We start from the raw sequence: 20439 nt of genomic DNA on the forward strand, positions 1-20439 counted from the left end.
AGGATGTCCTCTCTTCCCTGTTTATTTTCTCCTGAGCGTACGTATGTTAGTGTTTGACCAGATGGTTTGCTGAGGGAAAGTTTCGCTTTCTTTTTGAGTGATGTGGGTGCACGGCTGGCGCAGTGGTGAGAAAACTCACTTCCCACCAATGTGGCGCGTGTTCAATTCTCATAAAATTAAAGGCGTCGTATGTGGGTTGAGTTTGTTGGTTCTCTACTCTCTTCCGACAGGTTTTTCTCCTCCGGCAGGCTGATCGGCGATGAAAAGGTATTATTAACAAGTGAAATATTTATTGGCTTACCTTACATGATCGAGGAGTCTTTGCCAAGCCACTTAATTAGGGTAATTAATTCGTTACTTTATTTAACGCATTGTGCTTAAACTATTTCAGGATTAGCCCACGCTTTGAAATGCTTGAGGAGAATTAATTGCTGTTTGTCTCGGCCACTCCAGCGTTCAGGCGGCGCAAAAGCTAGAGACACTCTCTACTGCGCAAGCGCAAAATTTGCGCGAGCTTTGCGTGAACGATCGTTGCTGCCGAGATTCTGTACAGAAGCTTTGGAAAAACTCCAGTAACGACGATTTGCTGCTTCTTGATAAAATATTAAAGCCATCGTTAAAATTGCGGCATTTCAAAGAATCCCACGCGATACATAAAGTTATGGGCTTAGGTACTTAGGTATTCGATACTCTTCTCACTGAAAAGGTTGCGACTCGAAATTCCACTAAAGCAATTTGATCTGAAGTAAGAAAACATAAAGTTTTTTTTTTGTTTGGTAAACTTTGGACGCTTTCCATTAGACAGAACTGACCGGCCAGACCGGGCATTTTAAATAACTCTTCAACGCCCTCTAACACACTTCGAGGATGATAAATACTCCCGATGATAAATACGCCCGGCAGAACAATGCGAGAGATTATCATGTAAGTGTTTCTTCAAATTGTTGCATTTTTTTGCGAACTGCCGGGTCTGACAAAAGAAAGCACCCTAAGACAAACGTATTCTTCTTAAAACTACGGAACGCTAATAAACACCCGTTTTAATCGGATTTAAACAAACCAATGATTGAATCTCAGGTTTTTATCTCTGTCTGGTCAGAAAAAGTTCATTTTTTGGGGGAATTTTGTACTCACACTTTCCTTGTTGAGTAAACGGTATTATTAAGGATACAAAACGCGGATTGTTTATCACCCCTATTAAATCTGATTTGTGTTAATTAATCTGTTACATGATGCACGAAAAGAGTCACTGGGTGGTGTTAAACAGTGGTTTTTCACCTGAGCAGCGGCACATCTAGGGTAAATAATGACCGATTTCCAAAATAACGAAAAAGTTTCTAGGGGGGTTCGGGGCATTCTCCCCTGGTATCTTTTGGATTTTAAGTCTCTCATGTCCCCTTCCTGTGTTTCTGACCGATTCAACTATACCACTCTTAGGGTGGGTGTCTCCTTTTTCTGTTAAGTTTGAGTTATTTTTTTCAGATTATTAAAAAAAGTGCGTTGCCTGTGAACTAGCTTGATAGCCTTTAGTGCACTTTCACTGCAAACAAAGCATTAACTTTTTTTTTGAATTAAAAAAAAAATCATATCTCGCTCATGTCTGAACAGTTATAACCAATCGTTCATTACACTGGGCTTGTAAATCTGTATGTAATTCCCGGTGTTGTGGTCAGGCCTCATTTCATTCACTCATGAGTTGGTTGGGTGAAATCGCTGTGTGTTGGCAATCCCTCGTAACGAGTAAGATGTCCACTTGGCAATGATTGAATTAAATTAAGACTGATAGCGGCTGCCAGCGGCGCCTGTATATGCTGAGGTCCGGTCTCACCTGTAGATCGACAACTTGTAAAGCGCATTTGAATATGCATATAGGAAATGCGCTATATAAATCCTTTTTTTTTTTTAAAGCAAACTTTTGCTCAACCAACCAACGATCAACACGGATGGGCTTAGGATGGTCGTTATCATATACCACTTTCATAAATGGCAATCTATACATTCTTTTCTATTTATGTTAATTAGACCTACTGCCCTCATTTTGAAAGAAATATTCTTTTGAAATTTGACCGTCGTACGTAGCGAGGCTAGAAAGGGTCATTAGCATTAAAACAGAAGAATATATTATTTGGCCGGCATTATGGAAGAAGCATATAAGCCAGTATATTTCGAGTTTGAATTCAGTGGTTACTCATGCGCATGAACTGGTTTTTATGTAAATTTAAGTCCACATATCAGTAAATTGAAGTGTTTTGATATCTGACTACTTTCCGTGAAAACTAATGTTATTTACCAGTACAATTAGGGAGCAACAGAAGTCCATACGGCGGGAAATTATCTGCCTTTCAGTAGCATGAAGCGAAAGAGATTATTGCTATTCCCCGGTGACAGAGTTCAGTGCCCCCATCAGCATCCATGAGTACACCACACCTAGATGTAGAGAGACCGTCACGGTAGAGAAAAGTTTCTTGTTCAAGGAAACGAGACGGTAACAGAAACATATCTTGAACTCGTTATCGTCCTTCCCCCCCACTGGAACTGCTCTTGGTACTGATGATTTCTTCACCTTTTTACTCAAAACGACGACTTGACAGTGGCCAAATGTGAGGTCATGTGATCGACTTGACCATACGATATTTTTGTCACTTTTCTTTCCCACTGTCAACGCTGTTCATGCCAAATTAGTTGCAGCATAGCCGGGCGCACATTTTACCTGCCACAGTTGCAATAATAGAAAAATAGGCACTCATGCACATTTGCTGTTCAACGAAAACCGTAAAAAATTCCGGAACTTTATGTCACGGTTCACGCCATTCTTCTTTTGTCTTAAGTTCGTGATTTCATGCACGCCCTTCGGTCCTTTTCATTATGAGCTTTGATTCAAAATCCCCATTCAGACAGTCATGATAATTCATGATAGTTCCAATTATTTCGCGCGTTTGAACACGAACCTGACCACGAGCATCGTTCGGTGAGAAACACCGGAGGACATTCCGTGATTTAGACGAACTATCATCAACTATTTGATCGCAAACTTGAGAGAGAGTCAACGATAGTAAATGATAGTTGCAACTATTTCACAATTATTCGACGAAGGCGAGGTGAATATCGGTGTCACCGATATTCACCGAGTCTGAGGTGAATAATGGTTTTAGTATAATTACATAGGTGATTATTTGAAAAATACGCCTTTTCCCTAAAACAATTAATTTCTTCGTCTGTCACCTCGACAAAACGACTTGCAACCATTACGAAAAACCACTTAGGTGATTATCGCGTAATAATCACTTAATTGGTAACCATGCAATCAGCGCTGAGAACTTTCAATAATCCGCCTATGTAATTATATCATTATAGAAGCATTATAGAAATCCACTCACATACTATCAAGAATTTGATGGGCTCGCTATATTTTAAGTGATAGGCAGTGAATAGCAAAAGGAAAAGCCGGCGTTTTCAACAAAACCGACAAAGCGATGGCGGCTTCTTTTAATCGTTTTTCCAATATTTCTGAAGAAGAGGTTGACAAGCGCATTAACGATGATATTCCAGAAAAGAAAAAGGCGGCAACAAAATATGGAATGATGATTTTTAATTGGTTAGTGGCAATAAATTGTTTTTGTTCCATTGACCAAAGAAGGCGAGTACGAAGGAACAGAATCGTATTTTAATGTATCTATTAACTCATAGAAAACTCGAACTCGTTGTCTAATAGTGAATTAGTTACACCACCCAAGTGAATAGTGCTTTCCGCGCATTCTGATCGGCTAACAAGTGCTATTCGCCTCTGAGCAAACGGATAATAACAAAATGGCTTCCCCGTTCGCTTCGGTTGGTGAATTGTTAAAAATAAAGCAAATTTTCAATCGACTGAGTATTCAACTGGTGTGGTATATGCTAAAACAATTAATCACCACAGTAACGCTAAAAGTGGTGGATATTTACCGAGCTCTGAAGCACAATATTCACCTCAACTTCGGTGATAAATGTTTGAACGGGGCCGTTTTATATACGGTGATGTAACAACTGCTTAAGTCACGGTTCTTCTAACTGCGATGATCTTTCTAACTTTCATTTCATACCCATTCCACAATTCAACTTAACATATATGAGACGTACTTAGAAGTATAAACTTTATGCCGAATTATGAAGCGCTACTGTAGCTGCAATGCAGTAACCTACATGCAAGCACGCTTTGCGGGCCTATTGTCGTTAGGGCAGACACTCACTCACTCTTTTTCAATCGCTCATACGCCATGACAAAATGTGGCTATATATCTATCAGCGAAGGGTGTTGATTGTCTAACGATTCTCCGTTTTATCTCCACTGACTGGCGTGACACGAACCTTGAACATTGCGTGATTGTATGACAAAGCTGAATCATATGACCTCTTCAGGCTTGTCGAAGGGCTCTTCAACTGAAAGCAAAGTAGATGGAATCATTCTTTGTTGCCCCAGTAGATACCTGGGATTTTCTTTATGGAACTGAGGCAGCTAAGAGGAGGGTGTATGGAACTGTGGCACCAGTAACTCAGACACTGAACCGTCCAAGCCAAAGACAATCGCGATCTTAGCTTGGAGTTGAGGTCGCTATGGGACCTTTGAAGCTACCGATCACATGATACAAAAACTGTGATACTGGAGGGCAAATTGAGCACTGGGACATCTAAAACAAGGCAATTTAACTTAAATATTCTTTGTTTTGGATGGCTGTCCCAGTGGGCGATTTGCTCTCCAGTATGGCGGTTGGTTATTTTAGCCTGGGCACTTTCTGGAATGCTGAGCAACGAATACGATAAATGATGCCCACTGAAAGTAAGACTGTTCACAATCGCTACACAGTGAACACCACCATTGCGAAATGCTTTATATCGATCATGTATTTATCCTTTTGGGCATATTCTCAAAGACTCATCCGCTAGCCTTATGTAATGAAAGGATACAAGGCTTGGAAAAAAGATGAATGTATCGGGGATTGGCACATTTACCAAAATTGTGCGGCTCGAAACGGGCGCAACGAAAACTTCACGAGCATCGGTATTTTAATGCATGAACAACCATTTCAGTTTTAAACAGGAAATTAGTTATAGGACAATAAATATCACTGAGCTATTCCTCCCTGAGCTATTCCTTTAACCGAAGTACCATGTTCAGCCATGTTGGTTTCTGTCTGTCGTGACCGTTACTGGCCATTTTGAATTAACTACTTGTTGGAGCTGATATCAAATTCTCGTTCCCAGAGCCTTTTTGTCCAGCGCCGTGGCGCTGGCCAAAAGAACAGCGGCGCTTTCGGAACGAGAATGAAACTTTCCCTTGTATGGCATGTCCTCGTGCTCTACCTTTAGAAAGTGCTCGCCTCACTAAATTCTTGCGTATTAACAAGTTCGGAATTTAGTTTGAAGTCCAAGACTGAAATAGACAGATTCAGGTATCGTCTCCTTCTTTTTATACTGTCTTTTGATTTACTTGCGTAAAAAATGTATCCCCTTCTTTTTTTGTTTCGTTTGAGAAGTCCTATCAAACATGATAATGTAAAGGATTTGATGACAAAAATTACGGGCAGAAACATACTTATTAAAGACAACGTTTCGGTGTCCTCATGACACCATCATCAGGTCAAATATAATATTTTACAGATAACTCGAATATTAATGTTCAAGATTAAGTTCAAAGTCCCTAGAGGCTAGGTAAAAATTTTTGCCTTTATCGAGTCACTTTGGATATTCAGATACGGTTTGTGCTCGCGAATGAGGAACATTTCATACACAAGACAATCAAATTTGCATGAGCATTTCTTAAGAATGCGAAACATGTCAGATGTTATTGTTCTTGATTGATGTTGACTTTGGCTGTGATTGAATATCGAACCAGATCTTTTATGCTCATCGATCCGTTGGTAGAGATGTCGACGCGTGTAACCAACATAGCTGGCATCACACCAGCCACATTACTGATTGTTCGTTGATCAACGCGGGCTTGATTTCTTTATGTTTGAGATCTTCTCCAACTTTTCGAGAAATAAAGACTGGGCATAAGTCGATGTTTAACAGCTTACCAAGATTTTTCAACTGCTTGCGCACAGAGTCAGCTGATTTTTGTTCCTTGAACGGTAGAACAATTCGTACTGATTGCGGGTCAGATGTAGATTTGCGTGGAGGTGCTGGTGTTTGTTTGGATGTGATGAAATTGGAGATCATAGAGTGAACAACATGTTCAGGATATGCCAACTGTAGGAATAAGGTCTTGAGGCGGCTACATTCTTCATGAAATAATGACCAGTTAGATGATAGCTTTAAAGCTCGGTCTAGCATGGTAATAATTAAGGATTTCTTATAACGATTATCAACGTGACTATTATAATGTAACAATAGACCCGTATTGGTTGGTTTCACGTATACACTAGTCGTAGTATTCTAACCGTCTTTTCTTAGGACCATGCCTAAGAAAGGGAGAGTGTTCTCAGTTGATAGTTCCATAGTAAAGCTAATCGATGGGTGGAGATCATTCAAAGCATGCAGAAAAGAATAGGCAGAAACTTCATCCTTCATGGTAGTTAAAGTATCATCAACATAGCGCCTGTAGTATGATGGTAATTTGTTCTGACCCCTTAAGCCTCTTTTGCATGTAGTTTTAAACAAAAGAAAATGTGCCTGCAGGCTCAACTCCCATAAGGACTATTAAGTTTGAAGTTCCAAGACTGAAACAGAAAGATTCAGGTATCGTACACTTCTTTTCATACTGTCTTTTGATTTACTTGCCCAGGTAAAATGCAATACAATACATTTCATTCACATTTCACTTTTTTACATCAGGTTATAATGAAAAAGTGCTTTTGTTTTTCAGTACGTTACAAATCATATTACCATAGCAAAATACAAATTACGCAACATGAATTGAAATGCCTAGTATCTAAGTAGACCGCTGGGTTTTTTAGTTAGACACCAACATTTCTCTTCGCCCTTGGTTCATTGAATTCACCTCTCGCAACTAGCAACTTTATTGGTTAATCGAGAACCGCTTTTTTGCTCAAAACATTAGAGATCCTTAACTAAGTCAATCGAAAACGATCTTAGTGTCACCTGATGTGCTTCGAATCTTTTGAAGGGAATCACTTGCACATTTATAACTTCTTCCTAGACTTTAAGATAGCGCTGGCAAAGCGGAACTTGGTAGTATTGAGACTTGTACCGGCATAACATGTTGGTTCAGTATACTGGTAGTGAGTTTCGCCTGAAAGCCGCCAGCGCACCTCAGGTTTCATGAAGTGAACCATTACTTTTAAACACGTCAATATTTGACCATTCTTCATTGTAATGACTTAATAAAGTCCTTTTTGCGGTACAACACCTTTGAAGATAAAGGCTACACAAGAATAAAATTGTGGATATGGAATTTCCTTTGATTAAAACAAGCCTTTTCATTCTTCTGACGTCAATGTTTCGACCTTGTTTCGACTTCTTTCCTTTCCGTGTAGCTAAGTAGCTTTAAATACCCGTAAAACGGAGCACTGATGGAGAGGGAGAGTAAAATGAGCGCACCGTCGACCTCAGGTTTGTCAGTTGAATTACTGTTACGAGTTATCGACGTTAAATATGGTTGCTTTACTTTACTTTTACTTTTTTGTGGCGATATCGGTCACTTGATTCAGAGGACGACTTCCGGTCAAGTTGTCATTAGCAACAGCCCTTCTCGGGAAACGTCAATGTTAATAGCAACAGACTTTCTCGGGACTAATCTATTTTCATAGTTTTAGATTTATCTAAGGCATTCGACCATATTTAATCGAGGGACTGGTTCTGAAACCTCAAAATCTTCAAAAGCGAGAACAATGTTGTCATAGGGGAGGATGAATTGAATGTGACGTTGCACAATCTTTTGCTTTCCCTTCTCGATCGCTTCGCACGGGTTCGCAAACTAGTTGCGCACAATTTAATAGAAAGATTTCATTGGTTATCTTCTCCGAAAGAGGATGTGTTTTATGCACCTTCAAGGCCAAAAATACAGACAAAAACATGAAACAAAAAGGCTTGTCGAGTTTCAGAACCAACTCCATACATAAATGTGATTCGACACAATAGATCATGACATCCTACTAAGGAAACTTTCATATTATGGAATCGAGGGGAAAGAAGCAGATTGGTTCAATTAATAAATGGTGGTCTCCCAACTAGTTTAGCTTTTTAGTTATTTTAATTCCTCTATTTGTTATTTAGCTAACTAGTTACCTTTACAGTACAAATAAACCTTGTTGTTGTTGTTCGGCAGTTACTTAAGCAGGGGAATGCAATATCTTCTTCTTTTTCTTATTACCGTGCGCCCACCTCCTTCTCATAAGAAGATTCTCGTGAGCGTGCAGTGTAAGAAACAAGAAAAGCAGGTATTAACATGCAACTGAATGCCGTGCAAGCGTAAAACCAAACAATGTCTGTGCAAGTGAGAGTTTATAATTTAGAAAACATTTAATCAGCGTCTATCAAGAAGATAGTCCCACACCCGGTTATTGAAGGCTTAGGGCCAGTACAACAGAATCTGGTAGTTTATTTCAATCGCGAATTGTCCTCGGGAAGAAAGGCATTTGATGATATGAAGCACGAGAAAAGGGGACTTTATAGCTATTACAGTTAAGGTGTCTGGAAGATCTAGTCGTTGTGAGCAAAGGCTCTTGTGCACTCAGGTTCACCATACCCTTTTGAATCTTGTCAAACATACACAGCCGCACCACCATCCTTTTCTCCTGAAGTGGCACCCACCCAAGTTGCTGTAATATATCACTGACACTAGATGTACTATGATATATATTCAGGGCGAAGCCAGCAGCCCTTCGCTGAACCATTTCCATCCGTGTCGATGTCTTTGTGTAAGGGTCCCACACAAAGGCGGCATAATCCATTGTCCTTAAAGAACGCAAGGTGTTATTCCATCAGGACCTGGAGCTTTTTGGACTTTCAGGCCATGCAGCAACTTTTTCACACCCTCTCTTGTTATGATAGTGTCCTCCATAACAGCTAGGATATGCCGGTAGTAAAGGAGGTAAGCCGCACATCTCTACAGCCGCATCACGTGTGAAGACTGAATGGAAATGATCGTTTAGGATGTCAGCTTTTAATTTCGGGTGAGAACAGGTGCGGTCAGCTTTTTTCAGCGGCGAAGAACCTGAATGGTGCATTCTTTTATGCTTTATGAAAGACTAAAAACGCTTTATGCCAAAAATCTTGTCCTGCTCGTCCGCCAGAGAGCGGAGAGGTAATAATGGTCTCAACGTGCTCCCAATAAGCCGCTCTTAACTTCCTTTGGATCCGAGTCTTTAGGTCTTTAATTTTCTTGCGAAGATTATGCACAACTTCTTCAGAGGACCAAAGTTTGATATTTGCCCTGTCTCTCTGTTTTATTAGCCTCCTGATTGATTGCGTGATCCAGGGCAGACTGCTCTTTCGTTTGCAAGTTTTATGTGGTATGTGCTTTTCAATGCCATCATGGACAGCCGTTTTAAACATGCACCATAACAGGTCTACGGTCAAAATGTCCTTATTCAAATCAATGTCCCTAGAGATGCTTATTACTGATAGGTCAATCTCGAATTCCTCCCATCTTTCCCTCCTATACAGTGGGATCTTTCGCTTCTTTGATGTCGAGATCTAACAATGGGCAGTCATGGTCAGAGATGCTAGGGACCACTCTTACTTGGCACAATCTACTAGTAGGATTGCAAACGACAAACTTAACAGTGAAAATTGTTTTAAGTGTCATCCAAATGGGAGAGACTGTTTACGAAATGGAAATTTGCCCCGCCGGACAGGGTTTAACTTCAATGAACTTTTGTCGTGGAAAGCTGTCAGACGCTCAGAGTACACGCTAATTTAACTTACTGTGAAAAAAAAGTGGAAGGGAACTTGAAAATGATCAATATGTCAGCCTCGATTCTCTTTTATGTTCTATTTATCTAAGACATCCACCATGGCACTACGATAATTTACGATACCAAAACAATATCGTACACTACAAGAGCTATATATTACGCAAAGACAACTTGAATATCTTGGAAAACAAAACGCAGCTCAGTTGACAGTTATGAAATAAAGCACTGTGTAAAGTTACTGCACTAACACACGTACGCAATGCGTGCCAATTTTTTAAAACGCGTTCTCATCAAATATTTACCTAAGACATCCAGGGAGGCGCGGTGGCCTCATGGTTAATGCGCTCTACTCCGGATCGAGTGGTCCGGGTTCGGGTCCTGGCCGGGGACATTGTGTTGTGTTCTTGGGCAAGACACTTTACTCTCACGGTGTCTTTTTCCACCCAGGTGTATTAAATGGGTAACGGCGAATTTAATGCGGGGGGTAACCCTGCGATGGACTGGCATCATCCAGGGGGGAGTAAAAATACTCCTAGTCGCTTCATGCTACAGTAACCGGAGTTAAGCGCCGGCCTGATGGGCCTTCTAGGCTCGTAGCAGACTTTACCTTTTTAACTAAGACATCCACCATGGCACTACGATGATTTACGATACCAAAACAATGTCGTACAGTACTAGAGCTATATATTACGCAAAGACAACTTGAATCTTCTGGAAAACAAAACGCAGCTCAGTTGACAGTTATGAAATAAAGCACTGTGTCAAGTTACTGCACTACCACACGTACGCAATACGTGCCAATTTTTTAAAACGCGTTTTCGTCAAATATTTGCCGTCCCCTCCACACAAGCAAATATAAAGGACACAAAATTGTCGGATTGATTTCATGGTTATGATTTTGTTTACATTTAGAAGTGACGTATCTCCCCCCCAGTAAATGTCTGTGAACGCTTCCCCAGCCCACACTACAACGCAAACTGGTCCAAACGATACGGGACCCCCTCCCTATGCACCTCTGCAGACAGCGAGCCCGCCACACCAGTACGGCTACCCACCGCCCCAGTACGACTACCCACCGCCAATTACAACTCAGCCAGGCATTGCAGGCACCCATACAACCATTGTGGTGAACCAACCGGCTCCACTGACTTTGCAACGAGGACTGCGAAATTGGAACAGCGGATTGTGTGGATGTTGTGATGATTGCTACTCTTGTAAGTATTAGGTACTCGCAAGAGTTTGTAATTTTGAGCGTCCATGTTTTATGGCGGTTTTTGTCACAGACTCTTGACGTCACAAAACTGGTTTAATGAGAAAAAAACAATCTTGTTACACGAAAAGAGGTAATTAGGACATTGGGCGAAAGATGAACACGCCGTTCGCTCCCCCGGTGCAAAATCTGAGCCAGTTAGAGGCTTTTGCTGTTTTATTGATCTGTTTGTTGTTTGTAGGCGCTATGGGGGCTTTCTGTCCATTGTGTTTGCTGTGTCAAGTCTCTGAGAGAATGGGTGAAGGTTGCATGTTTGTTTTTTGCTGCTATGGAGCAGCATTGTTCGGACTGCGAGTGAAACTTAGAACGCAGGAGAACATTCAGGTAAAACCGCTTTACGTTTTATCGAGAGAGGTAACAGATGAACTCATTTGTTAATCAAGTTATGAAACATTAAATCCGTTAGACAGTGTATCTGATAAGCTATTGATCTAGAATCTCACATCGCCATCCTAAGCAAGCTTTTAAATGATTGAGTTGGTCACTAAAGAAAGTTTGCTGCTGCATCGAAAATTTTGTTTTTATTAAGAACGGTATGGGGTGCCGAACGTAAAAATATCATTTAAGTACTTTTTCCCTATATTTTGTGTTATTTATCAAATGCCACAAAAGTTATCCTGTAATTTATACATAATATGTTGAAGTACATTTGCGATTTATAAATCACAAGATTGCCAACGTTGCGATTTATAAATCGCAAGATTACGAACTTAAATTCTGCGATATATAAATAACTAGACGCTCCATGAGCTTAAACTGGGTTGTCTGTGGTACGTGTTACGAAAAACAGAAGCCACTGAGTGGGTGGTATTGAACTGCAGCGTTCCAGTAACATTTTTTCAGTGGAGGGGAGGGGGATGATGTAAACCATTTGAGGGGTCACCCAGACGTCATTCCAAGTAATGGCTCTTTGGCTCACACGTTCAGACGTTGAATTATTTTGTAATGTCGTGTCCCGTTTTGAAGTCTTTTACTTTTTTTAAGCTTTGATAATAAATTTAGTTCAAAGATGACAAAACACTCTCTTGCGTGAAACTCACTCCTTTCTTCTTTAAAGGGGCTATGTTACTCAAAATGATTTAATTCCATGATTTGGGGGTAAAGGAATGGCGCAGTGGTGAGAGCACTCGCCTCTCGGATTCGGTTCCCGGACTTGGCGTCATAGGTAGGTTGAGTTTGTTGGTTCTCTACACTGCACCGAGAGGTTTTTCTCTGGGTACTTCGGGAGACGGGGGACGCATCCCCCCCCCCCCTTCCCCAGGAGAAGGCGAATAATGTTGGGCTCATGCAAGCAGAGGGAGCCGTACCTTCTGCTCCTATGAGACTTCGCAAACGGTAAAACAAAAGTTAAAGAAGACACTAGCTGTCTTCATATTAGTTATGGGCTAGTATTAGCTAAGAGTCTAGGTACTTTTAAAATGGTACGTTTAGGTGTCCGTGTATAGCATTCATAACAGTCTGAGCTCCAGCGGCCTTAAACTTTAACGAGCCAGGGTGGAACGCCAGCTTTGGCTTCTGTTGTGGCCGCTGCATTACGGAAACTGTTGGAGTAGAAATTGTTGGCAGGGAGACGACAGTGTTGAAGAATTGCCCTGAGCTCTGTTGTGAGATTGTTTCCTGTAAGCCATTGTCTGGGTTGAGGCCCTGTCTGAAGGGGTCGGTTTTGGACTGTTTGATGCGCACTAGCATGTGGCTGGGTGAGTGGGAGTTGGGTACCACTGTAATGTCAGTGGAAGTGAGGTGGACAGAGGGGTCGAATGGGCCATTGCAAGTGAATTCACTGGATCTTAAAAACCCGAAAAAAGCGAGGGAAAATGCCGCCCAAAGCATAACATAATCCAGGTTATAGGAAAATTCGGGCTTAAGGTAGGAGTGAATGGAATGGAGAACAGAAAGGGTAATGGGAAAACGGTCAAACTGCTTGGGAGGAGTTAGGACCTTTTGTAACCTATGCATGTCTGTCAGCTTAAGAGGAAATTTAAGCTCCCAATGGAGGTCCTGCACTGCCACCAAGTACAGCTTGACCGGTTTATAGGATACTGTGTTCCAAATGAGATGCAAAATACATCAGGATAATTTCCGAGGCCGATAGGAGGGGGTTTGAGGGGCCCACTAAACCATGCATGAGGGTAAAACTGAGGAAGTGCTTGACTCCAACTTGATAGGTGCGCCAATTGGAAGGGGCAAGGGAAGCAGGGAGCTTTTGCTGTATGGAACCTCTCAGATGTTCATCGCTGATGGAGGCATGGTGGAGGCTGTGGGAGAGGATGAGGGAGCAAGCGTACGGAAGCGGTCCATCTGAAAACGGGAAAGGGAATCATCAATAGAATTGTCTAACCCCGGGATATGCGTAGCTGTGAATGCGAAGTTATATAGGAGCGTTTGAAGTGTGAAGGCTCGAATGAGGTCCATTACCCGAGGGGACTTGGAGTGCTTAGAGTTTATGCTGGTCACCACATGCGGATCCTTCTACCAGTCCAGCGGGGACCCCTTAAAATACAGGCCAAGTATATAGGAAATAGCTCCCCTATGTTGCCAAATGGTAATATCCTTGCGGAATCCTGAATTAAAGCGAATATGCCAATATGGGGACCTGATACCCTTTGTAAGATGGATAATGCGTTGCAAGAAGGGGCGGCCAGGGGCAATAACCTTACAAGCGAATTGAAGGGTGCCAATCAGAGACTGGAGCTCGTATAAGGTAGCAGATTTTCTATTGGTCCACTGCCCCAGGGCTTCCTGAATGCGGGTGAGTTTATATACCGGGTTACGGGCTTTCATTTTATTGGAATCTAGTAGGATACCATAAATTCGAGGCTTTGTAGATTTAAGGAAGGTTTTCCTAAGAGCTATGGGGATATTTAGATCTGTAAAGAGGTGTCAAATTTGGCATAGAGCAGTCATGCATTTTGATCGGGAAGGCGGACAGACAGGAATTCATCAAAAAGAAAAGGGGCAGATCTGAGACCGAACGGGAGGACCATATCAAAGAAATAGAGCCCCTCCCATTTTATACCCAATCCCAATCCCAATCCGAGGGATGGTCAGGAAAATTGCGAAATGCTGATTTTATATCTAGCTTGGACGTGAAGCATCCTGGGCCGAGATCCTGAAGTATGGCACCATTCGCCATTCGGAGGAGTGTTTCTTGGGAATGATCCCAATGGGGTACACCTGCAGGTTCGAGAAGGGAGGGGTGCAGAAAGGCCCCGCTGTGTGGCCCAGGATAACCTCTTTAAGCATGTTTTTGTCGATAATAGGTGGGTTGATATTTGCACAGGAAAGGTTTGAATATTCCTTGAGGGCCCTTGGACCTGAATAGCCAATTCTAAAGCCTGTGAGAAAACCCTGTGAGAAGATGGTTAGCTGTTGGTTGATCTGGATGGCCCTGAGGGTAGGATGCAAGTTTGTCAGTGGCAATGGGGTGGGAGGGGTGAGATGGGATAGGTAATTAGGAGTATCCTCTGAAGGAATTGCTAGAGCTTGAAGACGATTTAGGTCTTTTCTCTCAGTGGCGGGTGAGTTTAAGCATGGTCTTCCCCAGAGTGGGCTGCTGATCATTCGGGTCGGTTACACCTGTGTTGGTAAGGGCATGGTGTGCGAGCACAGGGTCGGCCTTTGTTAAAGTTGTAGCACTGGTCGGATTGGGTAGGGGCATCCCGAGACCTACGAGGAGATAATGGGCAGGCATCAGAAAGATGATCGGTGCTGCTACAGGATCGGCATCCAGATTTGGACTTCCCGTTCCACCCACTTAGCAGAAAGGTTATGGGAGGCCCGCCTTCGGAACTCCACATCGTAAAGGTACCAAGCCACCCCGGGGAATTTTCGTGCCGCATCTCGTATGGACTGTTGATAGGCTATTAAATATGCGGCACGAGACCGACACTATAACGGCGAAATAGATGGCGAAGGCATCGTGTCACTGATCGGTAAAGGTGATTTTGGGGCGTTTGGAAGAGGAGGGAAGGGCATAGTTAAACCTCGATCGCCTAACTTAAGGTTAAGATGGGAATGGAAGGTGTCAGTGAGAAGGGAGGTCATTGGTAAGAGGATAACAAAAACCACGTGTTCACGGTTCGCGATAGCCGTCGAGGTGGCCTTTGTCACATGGCTGGCGAGGGAAGGCTGTCGGAAGTTCGGGTGGATCGCAAACGTCGACGGAGGAAGAAAGGGAAACAACACCAGAAGAAACAGTGGTGGTTGAGAGGAGATTACCAGTTGGAGGATTGTGAAGGAAAGTTGTTGACCGAAGCGACAGGAGACAGCGCGTCACCCAAGCCAAAATCAACGGAACAAAACGTTCCAATGCACGCAAAGTTGACCACTGTTTAAGCCTAAGCACTTGGTATACACTGTTTAAGTTTAAGCACTTGTTCAAGAATGGCTAGCTTTTATAAAATAATTCTTCACTGTCACATTGCCAACTTTTTTTTTACCTGAAGACTGTGCAGAGTTGAGTACAAAATAAATGTAAATTGCCAGACAACTGAGATGCGACTTCAGTAAACACTGTGATACATTCAAGGCGTTCGATTCCTTTTAAACCCATGCATACAGAATTTGCCATTTGGTTTCAGTGTTGTACATAACCCATAATTAGGCAAATAACATTAGAAACAAAGCTCACTTTGTGATATCCGACGGCGAAAGATGCAATTGTTGTCGAAGGCCATTACTTGTCGCTTTGAAGATTCCAGATGTATTCATTTTTCACCGCCTGTCTTGTTTATCCAATTGACTTTCCATTATTGAGCTCCATAGGGGTATATTTTGTTTAAAGATCAACCAAAACGCCATTCGCGTTACGATGACTTTCGACGCCATTGCAGGTTAATTAAATATTCTACTATGTCCACCGGATAAAATCCACGCATTTCTACTACCCCCTGAAACCGACCACACATACACCAAGAAGACTCTACGCACAAAGACATTACTCAGCAGGGGAGGGATAGGAAAGATTTTTCCTGAGGCGGAAAAAAAACGACTAAATCCACCCATTTTCCGACTGGGATTGCCATACTGGCAACCCAGTAACAAGAGTCGCACATTTGCGATTTACAAATCGCGCGTAAATCGTGCATTTGCGATTTATAAATCGCAAATGTGCGACTCTGAAATTCCTCTCCTAGATGCAATACGATAAAGATTCTGTGATCTCGAGCTCTGCAAATTGAAAACATTGCAATAAAACGAAGGGCACAATTCAGATCAATTCGCCATAAATCAAAATAAAAATTAAAAATTGATAAAAAAATTGAAACCTATCATTACCTCACTTTTCTGTGATGATTCCGGAGCACTTAATGCCTGAGAAATTGCTCTTGAAACGGCTGAGGAGAGCAGTCTTGTCAAGTCTTCTCTATCCACCATAATCAAAACATTGGACCACGAGCCCGCATAGGCTGTTACCGATAGTGCTCGTAAAAAGAGCATTAAATGCTTAAAGCAGTTCTTGTTTTTTGCCAAAAAAGTGCTAAAATAATGCTAATCTTTTTAAAAAGTGCTCGTGGGTTACATAAAAATGCTCACTTTTTCCCGACTTTTTTAAACATAGAATATTACATTTTTCAGATTTCAGTTACATTTTTCAACAACAAAATGTAACAATCAATGTTTTTTTTCCATTAGTCCAACACAACGTTTGAGGTTTTCTGATACTAGAAGTTAATCATCACTTGTTGTTATTGGGTCATCATTACCCATACTTAACAATTATTCGCCTCAGGCTCAGTGATTATCGGTGAATATTCACCGACAATCACAAAAAAGAAAAAAAAAAAAAAGAAAAAAGAGAAAAGAGAAAAAAAAAAAGAAAAAAAGAAACACTTCAACGCGAAATCATCTTCACTTACAGTGGCAAAACGACTCCTGGCAGCCCTTTTGTCCGTCGAGGTGATTATCGGCTGATAATGCGAGATAGCGAGCCAATGAGAGCGCGCGATTTTGTATAATCACCTGTGTATTTATACTAATAGAAGTTAATCATCGCTTGTTGTATTGGGTCATCACACTTGCTTGCAGATAGTCAACTAAGGCGTGCTCTTGTTGATCGTTGAATGAGGAATAGAGAATAGAGAATACCCTTTCTGCTGCAGGATGGAGGATGGCTGCACCAGCAGCACTTTCTTCACTGCAGATGCCCAATGAGGGAGATGATCCTTGTGGTCGTGCCACCATTTTACCTTTCGCTCTTCTGTGCTGATTTATAAATCGCAAAGTTAGGCATCGTGCGATTTATAAATCGCGAAGGTACTTCAAAAGGTTATTTATAAATTGCAAGACAACTTTTGTGACATTTGATAAATGACACAAACTGTAGGGAAAAAGTACTTAAATAATATTTTACATTCGGCTTCCCATAGGACGGTGCCTACTAATTCAAAGGTTGTTTTATGCGGTTTATGAATATGCAGGAAAAACAAGTCTTAACGAGTGTTATTGAAATCCAAAAAGAAAATTGGGGGGTAACCACGCATTTTTCAAAGATAATTAATCACCAAAATTTGTAAAAAGCCTCAAAATACAAAGCCATGTACGGCGTTGTTTTCAAAAATGAAGTTTCGTTATATCTAAAAAATGCATGATTAACCCTATTTTTCTTTTGGATACCAAGGGCACTTGATCAGTTCTGCTTTCTCCGCATAGTTTAAAGCGCGCACAAATATCCCTGTTTAGTCAGCACCACCAATAGGAAACCCGAGTATCTCAAGATGCGCAAAAGTTATGCGCAATAACATTAGTAGGCACCGTCCTTAAACGGGTCAGGTCCTTAAACTTAATACCGTAAGAAAAATTTGTCAGCTGATCCAGGTGATTTGGTGACGTAATTTGGAGGACTGGGAAGAAAAATTTTAACGCCGTATCCCACAACCGCGCGCGGCCTTAGGTGTTGCTTCCAAATTTCCAGCAGTATTTCCATCGCCAAAATTCAACAGATCATTCCGTGTCTCCCACATTCCCTGTTACTGAATGGACATTCAAGTAGAACCGATGAGATCTAACCTCGCCTCTGCCATATTCGAAAATAACATTCAAGGCCGCGCGCGGTTATGGGATACGGCGTTAAAATGTCCCAGTGGGGGAATAATAATGAGCTTGCCCTCCTGCATGGCGGATAAAATTGTACCATGTGATCGTTAGTTGCAAAAGGCCTATTGAAGGGGGATCTTAATAGGTCTTGAGCAGGGACGGTACAAAACGTGGAGTTCCAAACTGGACCCTCAAATGGGCCTTCTTCTGAATTTTTGTCTAAAGGTGTTTGAAGATGACCTAGAAATAAACCTTGCTCCGTGACGTCTTTCGTTTCGAAAATACAGCATATTGAATTTCCGAATTGACACCTTGCGTGACACCATAATACAAAGCTATTTGGTTGGGGAAAAAAAGTATATATCCCTTAAATCTCAGCAGTTTGTCTCAGGCCCTTCAAGAACATTAGGAGACATGTTCATACACATGTTTTTTATCTCATCACAAAGCGAACTGCAGATGTTTTGGTTGATTAGCGGCCGCCATATTGGTGGACCACATGGCGTCTCCATACAAAAGTCTGCAAAGTTGCGTGAAACGCTTCGACAAATAACTCAGAAACAACGTACCGCGCAGACCTGAGAATTGGGGAGGTGGTTAAAAGATTTGTTTGCTACAACATTCCAAGTTCTTGGCCTTTTTTTTCATTGAACGATTTCGAATTTATATTTTGTTGAGTGACAGTGAAACTATCAATAGTTTGAGGATACGAGAAGCAAAATGAAAAACAGAGCAGCTCTAATCTTCTGTGTAACAAATCATAACTTAATTCCTCCATTCGCGTATAACCACAATTCCTTACGCCTTTGACCAAAATCCCTTGCGTTTCGACGAAAAATGTGTTCATCTCCCGATTAGAGAGCTGCCTCCTCGTTCGTTCGCCTCAGGCTCGCTCACTGAGGCAGCAAAAATTCGGAAAGCATGAACGCTTGTCGCTCGATTTTTTTTTTGCATCTGTGGTCCTTGTCAGCATAAGAAAAACATCGTGTCGGAGATTGCGTGACTGTTATAAGCAGATAATTATTTCGAGAAAAGCTTTATAAAAATGCGATAATAGGAATTAAAGTATTTGTCAGTTACAGTTAGAAATCAAGGATGGACAAGTTCGAAGCACAGGCAAACCACCCTCTGTTGGTGTTGTTGTTGTCGATCTGTAGAAGGATAAATATATTACGGCGGTTGGGATTTGCCCGGCAAACGACCAAAAAAACATAACACAGGACTCAGTTGACACTCTGTTTGATCTTTCATTGAATTATTTGCTTTCAAACTTTATTGCCGAAGAAATCGCAACCGCCGTAATGTGGTTATCCTTCAACAGATCGATAACAACAACACCAACAGAGGGTGGTCCGCCTGTGTTCCAAGTATTTTCATATTGATTGAAAGCTTGATTCAAAAGACCGTTGGTGACAGATCGTTTGTTTGTTTGTAATTGTGTAACATACTTAAGTTGACTGGAGAGAGCGACAGAGTACTGTACTTGAGAAACTCATTAAAAACGTCTAAAATCTGGTTTATTTGTGATATCTTAAAGTTCGGCCCTAAGACATTCGCGGCAATCGCTCGCTAGCAGTATATATTCTAAAAATGCCAGTTTTGGCTTGGAGCTTAGAAAGCTGAAATAATCAGTATGCCTTTTCGTTCCCTCTTGTTTTCAGGGTTCCCTGTGTGATGATTATGTCACGGCGGCGTGCTGCGGACTTTGTGTGTTGTGCCAGTTGTCACGTGAGCTGGACCGTTGCGGAATCAACTAAATTCTTCTGAAAGCTGAAACCTACTTTTGAGCCTTAATTGGCGTTTTCGCACCGACGCGGCACCGAAAATAAAATTAATGTTCGATGCAGCTCGGTGTTACCTTATTTTACGTTTCAAAATCTTGATGTTTCTACACTCGAGTTTTCCTATTCGACGACCCCAAATAAAGTTAAATAAGTATATATAACGTAGAAGTTAAATACACGAATGAATCGAAAACACAAACATCGCGCTTGCGCTAAGCGTTCCAGTACACCGAGAGGTCAAGTTCATACCGAAACGAGTGGTTGTTGTTACATGATACTGTCACGATTGTTTAATGGGATTTCGGAGGAGACGCTCGAGACGTGAGAATCAACTCAAGACTCTTGAGGTCCTGTACTGTACAACAATTGGAATGACGAGACAGCCCACAATTTTGAAAATCGCGAGGTGTTGGGTTTCCTGTGGGACTTGACGCACTTGCATGTACCTCAGCACCATAACATAATGGCTCTGCCCTTGTGGAGAAGACTGCTGCTG

The 20439-nt window shown here is 41.7% G+C and overlaps 1 protein-coding gene and 1 pseudogene across 2 annotated transcripts; one reads left to right on the top strand and one right to left on the bottom strand.

The window, feature by feature from the left end:
• Positions 1 to 5293: 5293 nt before the first annotated feature.
• LOC137972157 (placenta-specific gene 8 protein-like) lies at positions 5294 to 20005 on the top strand. 2 transcript variants are annotated; one of them, XM_068818996.1, is made up of 4 exons: positions 5294 to 5426; positions 10767 to 11068; positions 11306 to 11448; positions 19821 to 20005. In XM_068818996.1, exons 2-4 carry the CDS (start codon positions 10792 to 10794, stop codon positions 19914 to 19916), a joined length of 516 nt encoding a protein of 171 aa, XP_068675097.1. In that variant the 5' UTR covers positions 5294 to 5426; positions 10767 to 10791; the 3' UTR covers positions 19917 to 20005. The 2 variants fall into 2 exon arrangements, with proteins under 2 accessions (XP_068675097.1, XP_068675096.1); XM_068818995.1 differs by lacking the exon at positions 5294 to 5426 and adding an exon at positions 6593 to 6714.
• On the bottom strand, positions 12503 to 13249 carry LOC137970339 (uncharacterized; annotated as a pseudogene).
• Positions 20006 to 20439: the final 434 nt, after the last annotated feature.

This window comes from Montipora foliosa, chromosome 9 (genome assembly GCF_036669935.1).
Source record: "Montipora foliosa isolate CH-2021 chromosome 9, ASM3666993v2, whole genome shotgun sequence".
Taxonomy (NCBI): Eukaryota; Metazoa; Cnidaria; class Anthozoa; order Scleractinia; family Acroporidae; genus Montipora; species Montipora foliosa.